The 17949-nt window shown below is 44.7% G+C and overlaps 1 protein-coding gene across 4 annotated transcripts in view; it reads left to right on the top strand.

Annotated features, from left to right (window-relative positions):
* Positions 1-17253, top strand: part of Fas2 (neural cell adhesion molecule fasciclin 2) — a 139959-nt gene extending 122706 nt beyond the window's left edge. Inside the window, exons 13-16 of one of the 4 annotated variants that reach the window (XM_084607713.1) lie at positions 4895-5126; positions 6666-6734; positions 8492-8566; positions 13136-17253. In XM_084607713.1, coding sequence (XP_084463839.1) covers positions 4895-5126; positions 6666-6734; positions 8492-8566; positions 13136-13235 — 476 coding nt within the window. In that variant the 3' untranslated portion in view covers positions 13236-17253. The remainder of the gene's footprint in view (positions 1-4894; positions 5127-6665; positions 6735-8491; positions 8567-13135) is intronic. The other 3 variants (XM_084607714.1, XR_014708241.1, XM_084607716.1) reach the window with 3 other exon arrangements.
* The last annotated feature ends 696 nt before the right edge of the window (positions 17254-17949 follow it).

Here is a 17949-nt window from a genome sequence, read left to right as displayed (position 1 = left end):
CATCTTTCTCTCTCTCTCTCTCTCTTTCCCGCACTTCTCTCTCCTCCTTCCCTTCTAGATCCCTCCATCCAAACACCAGTGAACCCACCAAACTTTGCTGGTACATACACACGTTTCCTACTTCTCTTTGTCTCTGCTAGCAGCACTGCTAATGCATGGATGATGCCTTTGTTGCATGCATTGAAGGGGAATCATCCTTCAGGCATATAATGCCATGGCTGCACAGATGCCACCTGTCAGGAAAGGTAGTGTCATGAGATGACTGAAATGTTAATGCTGTGTGGTTTATAAATTTCGTGCAATGCTGCTCTTAAGGGAACATGCACTTGCTGACTGATAGCATGTTCTTAGAATTCTAAAGAAAGCAGATGTCTTAGACAGAAAGCATATGTACCATGCAGACAGTCCAATAAATACCGCCAACAAATTTCTTAACCCCTTGTTTGCCAAATGATAGCAAATTGCTTCTGTGCTAGTAGACCAAACAAACAGAATGGGGCTAATTTTGGTAGTAGTTTGTTTAGTCCTCTCCACCAAATATATAAATATCTGTCACTTTAATTGGATGTTTTGTTCTGTTTTAGGTATGCAGTTATTTTTCTCAATGGGCTGCCTAGTTTTCATTATAATTTAATATAGTTAACATGGTCAGCTGTCTGCATTTAATCGTGACTATTTATGGTGAGGGCTTCCTCTTGCTTTTTTTGCTGTGGTTGGAGCACAGTTTCGATTGGTGGTTCCAAGTGGAACTCTGGAATCGCTCCCATGAGCTAAGGCAGATATTCCTTAAGATACCGTTTCAAACAAATTGCCACTAGTTGAACCATTTTCACTCGTGTATCAGTGCAAGGCTATGTCTCATTCTATCAGTTGTCTTTGTTGCAATAAACCTCGGGCTCTTCCTTGTAACTGTAAGTGCCCCGGGAAAACATTATTTGTAGTCGTTATCCTCTTAAGTTTACTCTCTCAATTTCTGCTGTGTTTAGCATAATTAGCAGCAGTAGTTGCAGCAGTAGATTTGAAATATGTACAGTGGAACCTCAATTATTCGACTTTCAGGGGACCACACGATACCATTATATAAGCCGTGTGTCGTAATCGAAAATCAAAGAATGTCGGCAGTGGCGCGGCCTTGCGCTGAATGAGCGCCTTGAAAGCCCGCGGCAATCAACACTAATCAAATTAACAAAGAAAGAAACAAGGCATTTGTTTTGAACTGGTTCGAAAAAAAAAAAAAAACTCCTTATTACCGTCTAAAGATATCAGTCATTTTCTACTGCGCCATTACCCAGCTTCGATGCATTAGTTGTCTTTCGAGCGCTGCAACAGATTGCCAACATCGTCGTGCACGTACAAGCAAAGCGCCGTCAACAGGAATCCCCGAGCTGCGTGCCTGTCGCAGCCATTCCACAGAGTCGCCTCCATGACTGCAACTTTTCTTCCTCCGCGGCTTTCCTTTTGACGCCAAATTCACTTGTGTTTAGTAAATTGCTTTACTTTTTGGCTAGAATAGTTTTCAGTGGCAACTCCGGAATTTTGAGGTCGCGAGCGATGCTGGCCTTTGTTGCACCCGTTCTCTTTTTCAGCTTTTTCGATAATTCGGAGCCTCTCTCCGAGGGTTAGCGGTTTTCGACTTCGCGACGTGGTGAACCACACCGCTCAATCGCAGCTGACAATTCCGTAACTATTTTGCTTCAAAAGACTCAGATCACGTTCGAATAATCGGCACGAGGGGATTACCAGCAGCGCCGAGCAGAACGATCCAGGCTGGTCGAGTGGTGACTGTTTCGTATATCAGGAATAAAATTTAGACGAGCCTAATTATAGATTGGCTGCAGTGCACCTGTATGCCGCCCTGCATTTGTGGAAGCCCCCCCCCCCCCCCCCCCTTTTTTTCTTTTTTACTGACTGTACCAGCCAGCTGTTGTACGAAGCAGGGTCCATCTAAAATTATGTCTTATAATCAAGGTTTTTGATACATTATCTCTATGGGAATTTTGCCGGGGCTGTGCAAGTTCTTCGTAAAATGCGGGTCGTCACATGACCGGGGGACGTATAATCGATGTTCCACTGTACATGGATGTTTGCACTTTTTAGATTATATTAATATTTAATGTCAGTCAGTCAACAGTAATTATAATATCCAGTTGATTACATTTCTAAATAGAAATAATCTTAATTACACTTTCATTCCTTTGTTATAGTAAAGTAGGTGTCGATTCTAACTTCTGGTTAATTTTACTACCAAGTGCATCAGTTAAGTAGAGAACAGTCAGGCTTCCACTTTTCTTCCACTTGGAGACTCCCTTCCATTAGATGTTTTGGCAGTGGTTATTTTACATATGGCTTCATGCTGCTGAGAATTTTGGAGGCAGCGTTATCTGTGCTTTTTTTTTAATGCAAACTTGTGTTGTTGCTCAGCACGCGCAAACGAGCCAGTGACTGAACTGCTGACCTGTTTGCATTCAAATTTTGCTTGGGGATGGCATTTGGCAGCAATTTTTTAGTTGTGCTACATTTCTGGTTGTGTACTTGCCTCGGTCAGCGGGAATTAACTGGAAATGTGCATCGTGTGTGGCAATACTGGATGAGACAGCTGCAAGAGAGCACTTTGAGGTCGACAGATTGCATTGCCAGGGCAGCTGCCTCTTTTACAGTGGTAGCTATTATTGGCAGATTTCTTGGTGCCGTGTTGAGTGGCCTAAAATCGGTGGTGTCGCGAGCAGCTGCACAGTGACGTGTCGTGCACACTGTACCAGAGAAGACAGGTTACTAAAGACTGAAGTGTTATAGCTAGTGCTGCAAACAGCTCTTGCTGAGTCCCGCATTATAGAATGGTCTTCGAAGTATTTTTTTTATTGTTCATCGTTGCTGTAGATAATGCAGATTAATTCTTATCACATCAAACAAGTACCCTGCACAAACTTGATTTATACTTGCCTCGGTCAGCGGGAATTAACTGGAAATGTGCATCGTGTGTGGCAATACTGGATGAGACAGCTGCAAGAGAGCACTTTGAGGTCGACAGATTGCATTGCCAGGGCAGCTGCCTCTTTTACAGTGGTAGCTATTATTGGCAGATTTCTTGGTGCCGTGTTGAGTGGCCTAGAATCGGTGGTGTCGCGAGCAGCTGCACAGTGACGTGTCGTGCACATTGTACCAGAGAAGACAGGTTACTAAAGACTGAAGTGTTATAGCTAGTGCTGCAAACAGCTCTTGCTGAGTCCCGCATTATAGAATGGTCTTCGAAGTATTTTTTTTATTGTTCATCGTTGCTGTAGATAATGCAGATTAATTCTTATCACATCAAACAAGTACCCTGCACAAACTTGATTTATAATAAATTATTGCCAAATATGACCTCTGTGGAAACTGTTATTGTGAACAAGCGAGCAATTTAGCTGGAATGAGCACTATGAGGCACTCTGAGTGGTGCAACAGACTTGAGAAATGCATGGGTCTTCTAGGCTTAGAATTGTTAACAATAATGTTGCATATTTTGCATATTCGGCCACACTCTTATCTTCAATGATATGTTCGCTTGGCAATGTTGTGGTTATATTCTGCAACATTCAAATTACTGCTTTTTTCATTGGGCAGGAGTTTATTTCATAGATGGGTTTTATGGAAACGCCTTCTGGCGGTGCTCTTTCCTTGGCACGTTTCCGCTTCAAGTGGGGACGACTGTGGGAACGGTGTAGTGGCATGCGCATGCATATTTCTGTCTGCCCGCCTTTCATCTCCCTTTTTGCCTGTCCACCTTTATCGCTGTGCGCATTTCTTTTGGCATAACTGTGCCGGTGTCCATACTTTTATGGCTCACAACTCTGTACGTGCTGCGGCTGTGTTTTGTAACAGCTCCTTTCTCACTTTTTCACTTCTGGCCTGTGATGCATTAGGCAGCAGCTGGTACTGCTTGTTCAGCCATCTACTGTGAGGGCACGAGTCACAGCTACCAACAGATTCACTGCAGTGAATTGGAAAAGGCGTCATTACAAAATGCAGCCGTTGGCACATTAGATTCTTTTGCAGTGCTTTTGCTACCTGTCTGAGCGAATGGTAGTACCACATCTGTTTTATCTTTGTGTGTGTGAAATGCATCATAGCCTGAATGTTTGTACTACCTTGTTTTGTGTTAGCCTTGTGTGTCACTATTAGCTTCAGCATGAGTGGCGTCTGCTGTTTACGCTGTATGTGGCTTTTCATCGTGTGTTATTTATTATTTTTTTTTTTTTTTCAAGTTGTAGCCTTCATCATTTTGCTTGTACTACTTACCACTAGAAAACTACTCTTGAGCTTTTTTTTTAAGCTTGCTTGAGGGCAGGCACTTCTTTGTGATGTTTACAATATAGCAGAATTACATTCTACTAGTTTAGTTCTTGTCCTATCTGAGCAGTCTTTTCAGTCTTCCCTAGTTCTTTTTTGTTACTTGGTGCATGCATATTTACATTCTAATGGTTTATACGAAGAACATGACCAAATGTTGTCTCCCATCTTTTCTCTTGCTCCCACACCCTCAACCCGTGTCTTCTCACTCGAACACCTGCACTTCGTAAAATGCTTAAAACACCTCTGTCACATTTTCTTTCTTTCTTTACTTTCTTTTTTTTTTTCTTTTTGTCGCCTCCCTTCTTGTTCACTTGACATTGGCGTGATGTCCTCATTTGTTCCCACTCAAAAATATTGCATTTTCCCCTTCTCGCTGCTTTCATTTCAAAAACTCTCACTACCTCTTGCGTCATCATGTCCGACACTCTGCCTCCTGTCATGTGAATCTTACCTATCTCTCGAACTGCAATCTAACCTTCTCCGGCCTGCTGCCGCCACAAAATTCAACCCTTCCTCCATTGGAACCATTCCCTCTCCCAATCTGGGCCACCCTCCACCACCTCAGGCGAGGTGCCCGAAGAGGAGCGTGCCGGGCAACAGGCCCGGCTGAGCAGCCTCGGCCTGCCCCTGACCACCATCATCATCATCGTGGTGGCTGCGGTGCTGCTCGTGTTGCTGCTGCTCGACGTGGTCTGCTACCTGCGCTTCCATTGGGGCTTCCTTTACTGCCTGCGGCACGCGTGTGGGGGCGGCCGGCCGCCCACCAAGCCAGCCGCCTCTGATGACGCCAAAAGCAGGTGCGTTCGCGCCACGGTGCAGCTCGCCAGCAACGACTACTCTAGCACTGAGTGGGACAGCGTGCAGCGCTCGCTGCAGGTCCGCTACCTGCCCGAAGACAATGCGCTCTCCACCGAGAAAGCACTTTTTTGGGGGGCTGACAGCGGTAGTCGCGTCACTTTCACGTGATGACTGAGTCAGAGCCAAGGTGATGGCTTTGCGGGGTCCAGGCGATGTTTTTGGCGAGGGTAGCTATTTGGGCACATTGGTTATCCATAACATTGTAGCACAAATAACATACTAGGCAAATGAAGATACATGCAACACTGGCACCAATTTCTGACTGAATGGCAGTTATGCTGTGCTAAAGATCAGTGCAAGGAAATGAGGGTGTAACAACAAAAGTAAACATTACTGTTTTTTTTTTGCACTGTTCTGTAACACAACATGACTGACTATCCCATCTTTCAGTTCTTTCAAGCTAGTGATGTATCTTCATTTGTCTGGTTGGCTGTTGGAGTTATAACGTATATGCCACCTTCCAAATGTGGTTGACACAGGGTTAAGCAAATCTCTGCAGTCAGTTTCATTTTGTAGTCAGCGTATTTCTATAATGATCAGTTGGATTCGAACTAGAGGTCCTGCGGTGGCAGGTATATAAGAATGCTGTGTTTAGAGAAACCAGTCTTCAGTCCTGTAGAAATTTTTCATCTCTAGGCTGTAATTGTTTCACTGCTGGAGCAAACAGAACGTGGAGACTGAAGTTCCTCTCTCCCCACTTCGTACAGAGGGATTGTTATATATGCTTAAAATGTGGGCTGATGGTTTCATTCTTCATTGCAGTCTTGATCCTTTCTTCTCTTGTTAGGCTTTATTTCGTTGTACCTGTTTCGAATGCCGGGAGAATATGTAAGCTTGCAGGGTAGACTAGTTTTAAAGAAGATGCTTGCTATAGTTGTCAGTCCTAGTGACCAAAGCGTGCTGCTTTGTCAGTACAGAAGTGGCCACACGAATCGCCACAGTGACAAAATCAGCTCTTTCATTTTGCACACTGTGTCGGTGTCTGGGAAGGAAGTGTTAGCTTTGGCTGAAAAAGAGTGCCAGTGAAATGACTGCTAAGCTTTTGAACATGAGCTTTCATAACTGCTTGTGAAAGCCGCACAGTAATCGCATCATGGGGAAAGTCTATACTTGTTCACCTCGCACTGTGTATGGTGCTTCATCAAATACTGAGCCAGGCAGCTTGTAGGTCAAAGAATCACTGTGAATCCGAAAGAACAAAGTCAACATGCTTGAGACATCCTTTCCAGGCTAGAGCAGCGAGCGCCTGTTGTTTCTGGTACAGCTAAACAGTTTTTTTCTATTCGTACCTATTCTACATTCTGAGGAGCTTCACCGTTCCAGGCCCTATGATTGCAATGGGCAGTACAAATTGAAAAGTGCACTGAAGGAATTACGTCATCCTCGCATCTCCCACTGTCCCCTAAACACAGCTGTTGTTTGCTCTGCTGTGTTTTCACCTGAGATTACGGTTGAGCACTCCGCCTTCGTCGCCGCAGCCCTCCCACAGTGACGGAACCCGACCAAGAGAAGACGAAGCCAAAGGCTGAGAAGTCAATCTCTACTGAGTAAGGTCCTTTCCCTTTGATGTTGGGCTGAGCGTCGTTCCTTCCCCTGTGCAGCCGAGATCTCTCTTTTCATCTTGCCTCACCGGTACTAACTCGGGATGGTGGCAGTTGTTTCGGACTGAACCGGTTGGTAGTAGCTGTGTCGATGAAACACGAAGCGAACGTGCATCAGTTTGCTTCCTACGTTGGCTTAATACCCATTTGACCTTTTTCTCTTTCTCTTGGGTGGTGCTGGCTGATATCCCTTGGGAATTACAGATCTGAGACTAACCTTTTAGTTAATCTTTACTTTCTTGGTAGGGTATGCTACTTGATACAGGTTTCAGCTTGTGTCCACTGGCTCTTGGTAGCTAGACGTGCTTAGTCCAAATACTCACTTTGATGGTCAGGGTAAAGAGTGGAAAAAAAAAAAAGGTAAGAAGGTGCATTATTACATTGTAGCTTTTCAATAGGCTGTGCTGCGTCCGTTATTCGGAGCAAATTATGGTGCTACTCTTGCTTGTTTCACAAGTTTTTCGACGGTTTCTTTGGGGGATGGTATTTAGTTGGTCCTTTTCTTCCACTGTATATTTTCTTCAAGCATTGGCATCGGTGGTGGAAGTCTGTCCATTTAACTGCTGGAGGTTTTTCTCCGTGGTTTGCTCCCTCTCATCTTGCCCCTGCTTTTCTGTCTCACCTACTACTTGCATATATATATATTTTTTGTGTGTGTGCTGACGTTATCTATACACATGTGAGCATTATAAAAGTGCACTTGTTCCTTTTGGCTCGTGGTTTTGATAGTGTACAATCAGTTTGATGTTGTTTTACTCTTTAATCTGCCTGGTTATGGAGTTCTTTGTCAGTTTTTTTTTATCTCTTACATTTGCTGGTCTCATACAGTTAACTCTCTTTAACTAGGGTTAATTAAATTTCAAGTTTCTTTAATGGGATGCTTGCTAGGAGACGTTTGAAAACTGAAACAGCCGGTGTGAGAAGGGGCTCACCAGAGATTGCAGAGAGAAGCCTTTGTTAATGTGAGCAAATGGTAACCTGCCAAGTTGCCATGGCGCTCTCCTCTTGATGACAAAGTAGGGGGACACAGTGTACCAGGCGGATATTTCGTGGCAGAATTCCTTTTTGTCTCCTCAGCACAGATTGTGGCTCCTAGAAGAATGCTTTGCTACCACGGATCCTGTAGCCTATGTGACATAGCTGGTATTTTGTGTCGGTGGTGAGAGCGTTGTCATGGCTGTTCGCCAAGTGGAAATGGCAGCTACTCGCGAAGCTCTGTGTGCTATTCTTGTTGTTCACTGCTGCTGGCCAGAAAGAAAAAAACTGTTCATGTAGCAGCCTCAACATAAATGTTGTTTCGGTCTTGCCTTCTTGATCGCCTGTACAAAGGAATGGTCAGAAAGAATTCAATGGTAAGTAGTATTCTTGTCAAGTTGATGGAAAATGCAGGCAGTTATCAGTTTACTGGAATTTTGTTTCTTTTCTTGTGTTAAGTTCTGATTTATTTTCGTTTTTGAGTGACCTTGCAAGCATGGCCTGCTCTGCCTTTAGGTGCCTAGTTTGTGTGTGTGCGTGCTTCCCCCGCCATGCCTGGCCTGCCTGAACGATGGCCCAGCTTGAGCCATGGTTTTTCTTGTTACGTTGTTTGCATTTTTATTTTCGTGGAACTTATCGTTTTTTTCTTTTTTTTTTTTCCTTTCTTTCCCCCTGGCACTGCTGCCTTTTCTTCTTTCTTTTTTCTTGCCTTTTCTTTTTGCCATTAGCAAGGAATTGTTGAGCACATCTGACGAGAAGACACGAGATGCCGCTGAAGACACACCCATGATTGACACCAAAGGGTAGGCGTTGTTAACCTCTTTGAGTCTGGATGCTCCTGTTCCTATTCTATTTCGTTATCTCTTACTGTATTCAATCGCGTAGTGACCAGACTTGTTTTCTTTCAAAGAAAATGGGCATCCATTTCGGGAGGGTTCGTTACATGGGAAAAAAATTGTTGCAACACACCTTTTTTAGGGTCTTTATTTTATACCGTATGTTCATCTATCAACTCACCATCTATGTAAGCAAAAGCTGGCAATCATGTGACCAGTTTATAGCATTGTTGTTACCATGGCATACTCTGATGATTTTGTGATCATGCTGAACACGGCTTCCTAAGCATGCACTGGGGCAGCTAGAAATGGCGAGCAGGCCACTCATGTTAAAGGCGCTCAGCGTCTTGGCGCTCCACCAAGTTTGCCGAACGGACCATCGCACACATGAGTTCTCGTCAAATCGACGCGCGGGCTGCTACAGGGATGCAAAGCTGAAGGATGCGCTCTGAAAAGCCTACATTTTTTCATTTTTTAAGTAAGCTTTCTACTTGTTTCTGCATTTCTGCCTTGTATTGCGCATACTTCCTGGTGCTTCTTTTTTTTTTTCCCGCCTAACTTTGTACCCAAAGGGAAGTGCATATGTTCTTTAGTAGTGTGCAGAGAGTACACAAACAAACCTTGCCAGTAGGGGTTTCAGTCAAAATCATCGTTTAACTTCATAAATTTGAAATTCAAGAAATTACAGAAATGTCGTTATCTGAATGTTGAATTATTTTTGGATTTCTTTAAAATAGTTGTTGAATGTTGAATTAGAAAACACAATATGCTCTTTGGCACTAGGGACAAGTACCTACTGTTGCCCGCTTAGCAGGCCATGCGTCAACATGGCTCCAGTTGAATCCAGAATCTATCCCATTTTTCCAAAGAGGTTGAAATCTTAATACAATACTGAAGCTTTGTCAAGTGCCCGAGAGGTCATGCAGTCACTTTTCATTTCAAATGGGTGCGCGATTTCAAAGTGCAAGAACAACAAAAAAAAAAGTTATTGGTGGTGGCAAAATCTTTTTGCAAGAGATTAGTGTCAGGTATGCTACAGAGTGCCTGGTGTCATCGACGGTACCGGAAGCATGGAAGAATGCAAACATTATCCTCATTCACAAGAAAGGGGACTCTAAGGACCTTAAAAATTACAGACCAATCAGCTTACTGTCTGTTACGTATAAGGTATTTACTAAGGTAATCGCTAATAGAATCAGGACAACCTTAGACTGCAATCAAGCAAAGGATCAAGCAGGGTTTCGGAAACGGTACTCTACTATCGATCATATCCATACCATCAATCAGGTGATAGAAAAATGCGCGGAATATAATCAGCCCTTATACATAGCATTCATTGATTACGAAAAAGCATTTGACTCAGTTGAAACCTCGGCGGTGATGCAGGCATTGCGAAATCAGGGGGTAGACGAGAAGTACGTGAAAGTGCTGGAAGATATATATAGTGGCTGCACAGCAACCATAGTTCTGCATAAAGAAAGTAACAAAATTCCCATAAAGAGAGGTGTTAGGCAAGGAGACACAATCTCCCCAGTACTATTCACAGCTTGTTTAGAGGAAGTATTCAGAGACTTGGAATGGGAGCAGTTAGGGATAAGGCTAGATGGAGAATACCTCAGTAATCTGCGATTTGCTGATGACATTGCCTTGCTAAGCAACTCGGGGGATGAACTGCAAATAATGATTGATGACCTAGACAGGAAAAGTAGAAAGGTAGGCTTGAAAATAAATATGCAGAAGACTAAGGTAATGTTCAACAGCCTCGGGAAGGAACAGCAGTTTACATTAGGTAGCGAAATACTGGAAGTAGTAGGCGAATATATCTACTTAGGACAGGTAGTAACCGCAGATCCGGACCATGAAAAGGAAATAACAAGAAGAATAAGATTGGGATGGAGCGCATTTGGCAAGCACTCGCAGATTATGACTAGCAGCTTACCGGTATCGCTCAAGAGGAAAGTATACAACAGTTGCATCTTGCCTGTACTCACCTATGGGGCTGAAACGTGAAGGCTAACCAAGAGAGTTCTACTTAAGTTGAGGACAACCCAGAGGGCTATGGAACGAAAAATGGTAGGGGTAACATTAAGAGATAGAAAGCGTGCAGAGTGGGTCAGAGAAATAACTCAAGTTAACGACATTCTAGTGGAAATTAAGAAGAAGAAATGGACATGGGCAGGACATGTAGTGCGAAGAGAGGATAACCGATGGTCGCTGCGGGTAACAAACTGGATTCCAAGGGAAGGAAAGCGTAGCAGGGGGCGGCAGAAAGTTAGGTGGGCGGATGAGATTAAGAAGTTCGCAGGGGTCAAGTGGATGCAGCTAGCACAGAACCGGGTTAAGTGGAGAGATATGGGAGAGGCCTTCGTCCTGCAATGGGCATAATCAGGCTGATAATGATGATGATGATGATGATGCTACAGAGCTCACAGTCTTGAGAGACGTTTACTGAGTTCACTTGTTGACACTAAAATCTGCCCTATTGGCATTATGACCTGTGGCGAAAATCTCCTTTGACAAAGAAACCAGTGTAGCTGGTTAAGCACATAATTACGCACATGGGGCCAGTAAGGGTAAACGGTGAAACTGTGGTGCTGTTCAGCAGTGGCAGTGATAATGTAATCAGCAGCAGACAAGGCTTGGCTGTGCATAGTTGGTGCTTCAGGGGACCTTGTCGAGATCAGCTGCTAGAGGACCAAGCATGGCATTTGTGCTGTTAGGCTCTCATGCTTACTTAGCAACTTGGTGTTTGTACAAATAAATATGGCAAGATGGGGTGCCTTTTTGTTGTTTTTTTTACCTTCCAATATGTTTTCTTTTGTGGCTGTTGATAATATATATATAGTCTTCCTAAAGCTTTCCTTGTCGAATTGCTTGAACCATGTGTGCCTAGGGTTGCATGCACTCAACTTAGCTGCGGCTTGGTCTGTTGTGGCATTGCTTGTTGGCATATCTTTTCTTTTTTCCCCCACCGGTCATTAGTACACTGTGGGCACCTGTTTTTTATCAAGAGGGGTCTCTATTCTCTCGACGTGCTAGGAAACTTGGAACTTGCCTGTTGACTTTGACTGGCTAGCTATCGCTTTATTTTTCGTATTGAAAGTTTTGACATCAGTAGCTGCCACTTACCCTTGAACTCTGTATGCCTGTCCTTGTGCTTTGAGAAAACTTGATTTGAAATATTATCTGCAAACAGTGTAGATTGTTGCATTCTTCCTCCCCACCATTGGGGAGATTATAAAGAAACATTGAGGACAGCTCTCCACAGGTGTTGTCAGGCAATGAAAAATGTTTTTATCACGAAGAAAATTGGATTTAAGGACCTTTCTGCCAATCAGTTCAGTCTGAGGCAACACCAAAGAGAACTCGTTGAATTGTACGCAGTGTAGCCTAGTTTCTGGGATCTGTACCTTGAAATTGGCATCAAAGCATGCAGTTTGCAAAATTATTTAGCAGTCTTGTCCTTACAAAGCTTAACTTTCTGTGAGGGTGGCCTGTTTGTGATTGGAACGCGATGCTCTGTCAATACGGGTCAACTGGAATTCATCTTCAGTGTTCATGGTTGCACTGCTTCCAATTGAAACTATTTTGTGAACATAACTTTTGCACTACAACAGCTTAGCATTGTCAGCTAGTGGGTTGAACTGATTGTGGTTACGCATGCAAGCTACAGATCCAATAAAGAAATAACATCAGCATACACACAGCAAATATGTTAGGAGTAGGGTGGAGTAAAAGGAGTCCTTTGCAAGCTGGTGGTCCCTAAGAGGCTGCGTGCTTAGGTACAAGCAATTTGAAACAATTTGATTGGGTGGCCATCTTTGCCAGAGCTTTAAATTGCATTCGTTTTGGTGAATCGACCCAGATAGGAAATTTAGAGCACTTTGTTGGTGCTTAAATTTTTTGAGTATATAAACTTTAAGGGGTCACAACTGAGGGGAAAAATGCAAGCTCAGAGCCCTGTGTCATCCCATTTGTCTCGCACATCTACCTAGCTGTGTCCCGCTACACTTCCTGTATCGAGGAAAAATAGGGAAACTTGTACTCACAACTACTTGTATTGGCATTAATGATGATGTTTAGGTGTACTGCCTTTTCTCTCTCTACTATGTGGGGCAGTCGCAAAACCAGTTTGATTCGAAGAAGGGTTCACTTTGTTTATTGTTCCGAAACTACTCGGGCAAAATGGTTAAGGGTTCACTTTGTTTATTGTTCCGAAACTACTCGGGCAAAATGGTTATTTGCTTTGAAAATGTAATCAGCTTGATGATCGACACATGCCTGTTTCTTAATTTTGGCTTTCAAGAAGAGTAGGCACAGTAATTGTTGGCAACCGGCTGAAAGGGCACTGCTCAAACCTTCACTTGTCAAAAAAGGAAGGCGCATTCGTTGTCATTGGATAAATTGGTTCCTGGGCGCTAGGAGATTGGGGGTCACTAGTGTGCCTGGCCAGACTCTTTCCACTGTGGAAGATCGCACCAGGTGGCAACCTGACTGCGTTGTTCGCTGCTTTTTGTTACCTTCGCGCTGCTGCAGGCTTAAGGACGGCAAACATGACATGAAATTTGAACCCGCTGACAAGAACCACTCGCTGAAAGGCTCCAAGTCAAGTATCGCCAAGGACAGCATGGTCTGACGCCTTCCCCACCACGGAGTGGGAGGTTCGCCGCCCCCTTCTGCCGCTGAAGAGAGTCAACGTCGCGAGCACCGCTGCAGCTAGGTGCCGAAGTGGACGACAGTTGTTCCATCTGTGTGTGACCACTCATTCACTCAATTTGCGACTGTGAAAGGTGGAGGCATATGCGTCGGGACTCGCTCCTCTCCTCTGCTGTGTTTCATTTCCGTCTTCATCATTTGTTCTTCTTTTTTTTTTTCCTTTAATGTACATTGCCACCAAGAGCGTGCTTTTTCTGCTAGGTGCAGTCAGTAGGTTGTCATATTAAAGCGTTTGAAGAAGTTTTGTGATGGGATGCGAGGGGGGGGGGGGGGAGGGCAGGAGTCCGCTTGCTTCACTTCTCTTTGCACATGTCACTCTTCTTAACTCGTGTTGCCATGATCAAAATGTTTGGACTGTAGTGGATGAGAGCAATGTCCTTGCTTTCTTGTATACTCCAAGGACTTGCTGTGTTGCCTTTGGTCTTCTTGTTCAGGGATGGTTGGCGGCGACACCATTCTCGCATTGTGGATCGCGCCTGGCTCTTGTGCACCGACGAGCATGCTTGCGCAGTGGGTCGATAGCACTTAGAGCACGGCACGTTGGAAAAAGGAGCCTGTTTATGTATAAAGTGTGCAGGTGTTGTTTTCTCGTTTTTGCAGTTATTTGTACTGCTAAATGTGCGAGTCCTCGAAGGCAGACTACAACACTCTCATTAACCCTGGACTGTGCTACTGCTGCAGCTGTGTCTTCATTTTTTTTCTGCATTGTTGTTGTTCAAGGATACTGCAGTACTTTTGTGTGTTAAAGTCATTGAGTGCTGCTGCGTTGTCGTCATCTGTTGTGGACAGCTATCCTAGTGTTATATTATAGAGTAATCACATCGAATCATTCCATGTAAACTACTTATTTTTTTTTTTTTTTTGCTTTTAATCTGTTTTTATGGACACAACTTGACCTTTTGAGAATGCTGCAAGAGGTGGCCTTTTCACAGCATACCATTTTTTTTTTCCTTTAGCCTAAAGGAGCTGTTTTTATTTACATATGCATATATGAATATATATATATATATATATAGTAAATATTTTAAAAGTGTATTTCACTCTGGGGAGTGAAAAGAAACTGATCTCCTGTCTAGTTTCGTGAATCTCCCGGCATTTTCACTCTTTCCCGGGGGACCTGAGTTTCTCCTTTATCGTTCTTTTTTTGATCAGGTTCTTCTCTTCACCGGGAGGCTAGGCTTGCCTCTTTACCCCAAAAAATCTTTTGTAACCAATGTGCGTGTGTGTGTGTGTTCATGTGTAAACAAGGTCATTGAGCCCTTTGTATAAAAAGTTTCCTGATGTATTCCCTCCCTCTCCCTTTTTTTTAAAATCCCGCCAAGACGCCCAGACTTTCCACTGTGTCCGCTTTAGATATCATGCTGTCAATTGCGCCGCATGCCATAGGAGCTTAAGGTAGTGAGGGACTGGATTCAGCATTTCTAAAGCTGTCTGAACCTAGAGAAAATGGCCGGTCATTTTTGGCAGGCCTGTGGTGACCAGTAGCCAAGTGTGCAGTTGTGCGAGCTTTCAAAGTGCAGTTTGGCAGCGAAGTCATGCGGTGATAAGGCATTTAACTCAAAGGCCTTTTTCAGGCCTTAAGCCAAAGGTGCGTAGCCAATTCCACTCCTTCCCGAGTTCAGAGTTTACTGCTACCCAGCCGTCGTGCGTGGTGTCACAGTCCATTGTAGAGTTATTCCAGTGCAGAAACTTGCGAGTGAAAGTTACACAAGACACTTCACTGAAACACTTATGTGTCCTCTGTTTTATTGCTTTAATTTATTTTTTTCTACTGTGCAGTACCTGCAGATCCTTGAAAAATTTCTTCAGAAGTCCAGTGGGTGTACTGTCATTGCATTCCTCTGCCCCCCAGCATTACTGCCGACCACAGAAGTGATAAAATGTGAAAGAAAAAAAATACTATGCCACATATTGTGGTGTGTCGAAGGTGCTTTGAAAGGGGAGGGTGCTGGGTGTGAGTGTTCTTTGCTCGTGAAATCGCTCAAGACTAAACTAGCGATCAAAACGCTCTTTAGTTGGTCGTTGTTTGCAAGGTGCAGAAAACTCTATGAGTAGGTTGTTTGAGGGGAGATATCTGCTGGGGGCATTGTTAACAGCTAGATGCACTGGTAGGAGTTTATTTTTTGCAAGTTATTTCACGCTTTTTGCTGAAAAAGATCGTTGTTGCTGTTGGTTCTTCCATAGACTCGTCCGATGGGCTCTATCGGTGACAGCTTCACTTGCATTAATTGCGGCCGCCTCGTTGACTTCTGTATTCGCTAGGTCAGGTTAAAGAGGCTTAATGATTGTGCTCAGCTTTGCTGCAAGGATTAATATTCCACCCCCCTTGGCGACTGTATTTTTGTACATTAAAAGGCGTAGACACAGCAGCCATTGACTGGTATTTGTACGAGAAAAAAGGATGTGTATTCTGGAGCAGTGAACCTTTAATATTGAATGCGCGTGTTCTCTGCGTCGACCAAACATTTGCGCTTGCGCTATTTATCTGTCCATCTATATCTTACGAACGCTGCCTACATGTGTGCGAACTTTACCTTTGGGAAGGTGCAAGCAGCATCAGCCGTACTGGTGTAGCTTTTTCTGGGTCTTCACTCGTGAACGGTGAGCTCACATCGAAAGCAACGAAGGGGGGCGCAAGCAAATTGGCGCGGAACAACGTTGACGTCACGCAGCACGCAAGGGGCCCTTCTTGCCAATGGCTGTGCTAGTTTCGGTTTCCGGGGGTGGGTAAGCAGACCACTCTTCCCCTTCGTCCTCTTTCCTCCCCCTCAAACGGAGCGCTCAGTGTCTGGACGTGCGGCATTTCTGCTTTTACGCCACCTTTTCACTGCGTCGGAAGAGGCGTCTTCGGCGGTCGCCGCCGGCTGTCGCAAGAGGGTATTTCCGGCTGGCGCCGTCGTCGGCCGTTGCCGCCCCGAACGTGTCTTCCGAGTTTCGCAGCCGTAATCCCGGCTGGTTAAAACCGTGCACTGCAGCGGAAGTGGTACGCGCTTTGGCGTTCACTTTCATAACGCTTTAGTGATAAAGTGGGCACATGCAGCTGTAATGCCCGCTTGTTCCCCCTCTCGGAGCGGGTGCAGAAGTCAACGAGAACGGCGGTCCGCTCTTACCGTCCTGGCGCTTCTGCTTTGGGAGAGAGAGAGAGAGAGAAAAAAAAAAGTAGACACGGTTTCGCTCCCATATCGTTCACGCACTTGTTCGCGGTTACCTTAGGTGCCCATCTGGGAGCAAAAAAAAAAAAAAAAAAAAAGCCTAAACACAAGGAAAGTTCGGAAATTGTCACTGTTCAGTTTTGACGTTGTTCGTGGCCGGCTGCCAGCCCCGATTGCAACAAGCGATCGGGCCGTCTTACTTCAAGACGTCGTGGTGACTTTTTTTTTTTTTTTACTTTGTCTTTAAGGCTGCAGGTGCACACCTTGCTTGAAACGAGTTAAATGATTCACAATTCTGTGCAGCGTGTGCTGACACTTTCTTAAAAGTGACACTGCGTTCGCTTCCTGAAAAGTGGGCTGGCAGCCTTGCGGCGCACCTTCTGGCTTTTCGTTTTTCTTTCAGTTTCACGACGCAGTTATACGTCGCCGCATGTTCATTAGGCGATTTTCTCGCATTTTCTCGGCGCCATGCGTCGAGGGACTGTATTAGCAAGTTGCGAATGGTTGTGCGTCTTTTGTGTGATGCGCTGTGAATGTGTGAATGTACAGCCCATAAGATCAAAAGGAAAAAAAAAAAAAGGTTCTGGTTGGTTATGAATGGCACTCGTTTTCTGAGCGTATATATATATATGTCTATACATATTATATATACATATATGCGTTCGCACTGTAGCGCTTTAATGACGTTTCATCTTGTTTCATTAAGGGTTGTAAAGTTTTTAAGGTCTGCAGCTGGAACTTGGTCGTGACGTGTGTGCGTTAATAAAGTTGATTCGTAAAAAACAATGGGAGCTTGTTGTCCGGCGGTGTCTCTCTTACCACATTGTCCTTGAGAGGACTGAAAGGAAGTCCAAGAAAAGTGCTGAATCTGCTGGTTGGTTCATGTTGAACGGAACGACGAAACAGCGCTGACTGACAGGACGGGAATGAGGCGTGTTTGTCTCTCCCGTGAGCCTCGTCGTCAGAGGAAATATGATTGGGCAAAGCTGCCACCAGCTGCCTAAAAAGCCGCAGACCGCGTGGTGTTCCGTGGTGGTTCATATTCCGTTTAGTGCGCCTACGTGTTATGGACCACTTGGACAGCGTTCCGACTGAAGTATCAGTCGCGACTCTCGCCCGCTCCGTACTTCGGCGTCTGTAGCCTCAGCTCTGCGCAGGCGGTTCGAGTTTGCGTCGGGCTGAGTCATCCTAATCTGACCGCGCAGAACCAGTTCCTGTATGGTCGAGGTCGCCGCTGCGCGTGGCGTCGAGCGGGGAAATCGCGCGCAGACGCTCGACGAACCAACTGCGTGCCTAGTTGCACTTGTTTCGGAGTCTGGCATCCGCACCATTAGATACGCGAGCTCCGTTTGTTATGTTTTCCGAAATCTAAGATCATATAAGCCGTAGTTTCAAAATGTCAACCCAGCGTGGCCGTCGCATTCAACAGGTTATGTATGCCAAGCACGAAATTGCTAGTTGAGTCGAAACCTAGTCTACGCG

Source organism: Amblyomma maculatum, chromosome 6 (assembly GCF_055883805.1).
Source record: "Amblyomma maculatum isolate TAMU_Amacu chromosome 6, ASM5588380v1, whole genome shotgun sequence".
NCBI classification, from domain to species: Eukaryota; Metazoa; Arthropoda; class Arachnida; order Ixodida; family Ixodidae; genus Amblyomma; species Amblyomma maculatum.
The sequence above is the reverse complement of the archived record's forward strand: the minus strand, read 5'-3'. Positions and strand labels throughout refer to the sequence as shown.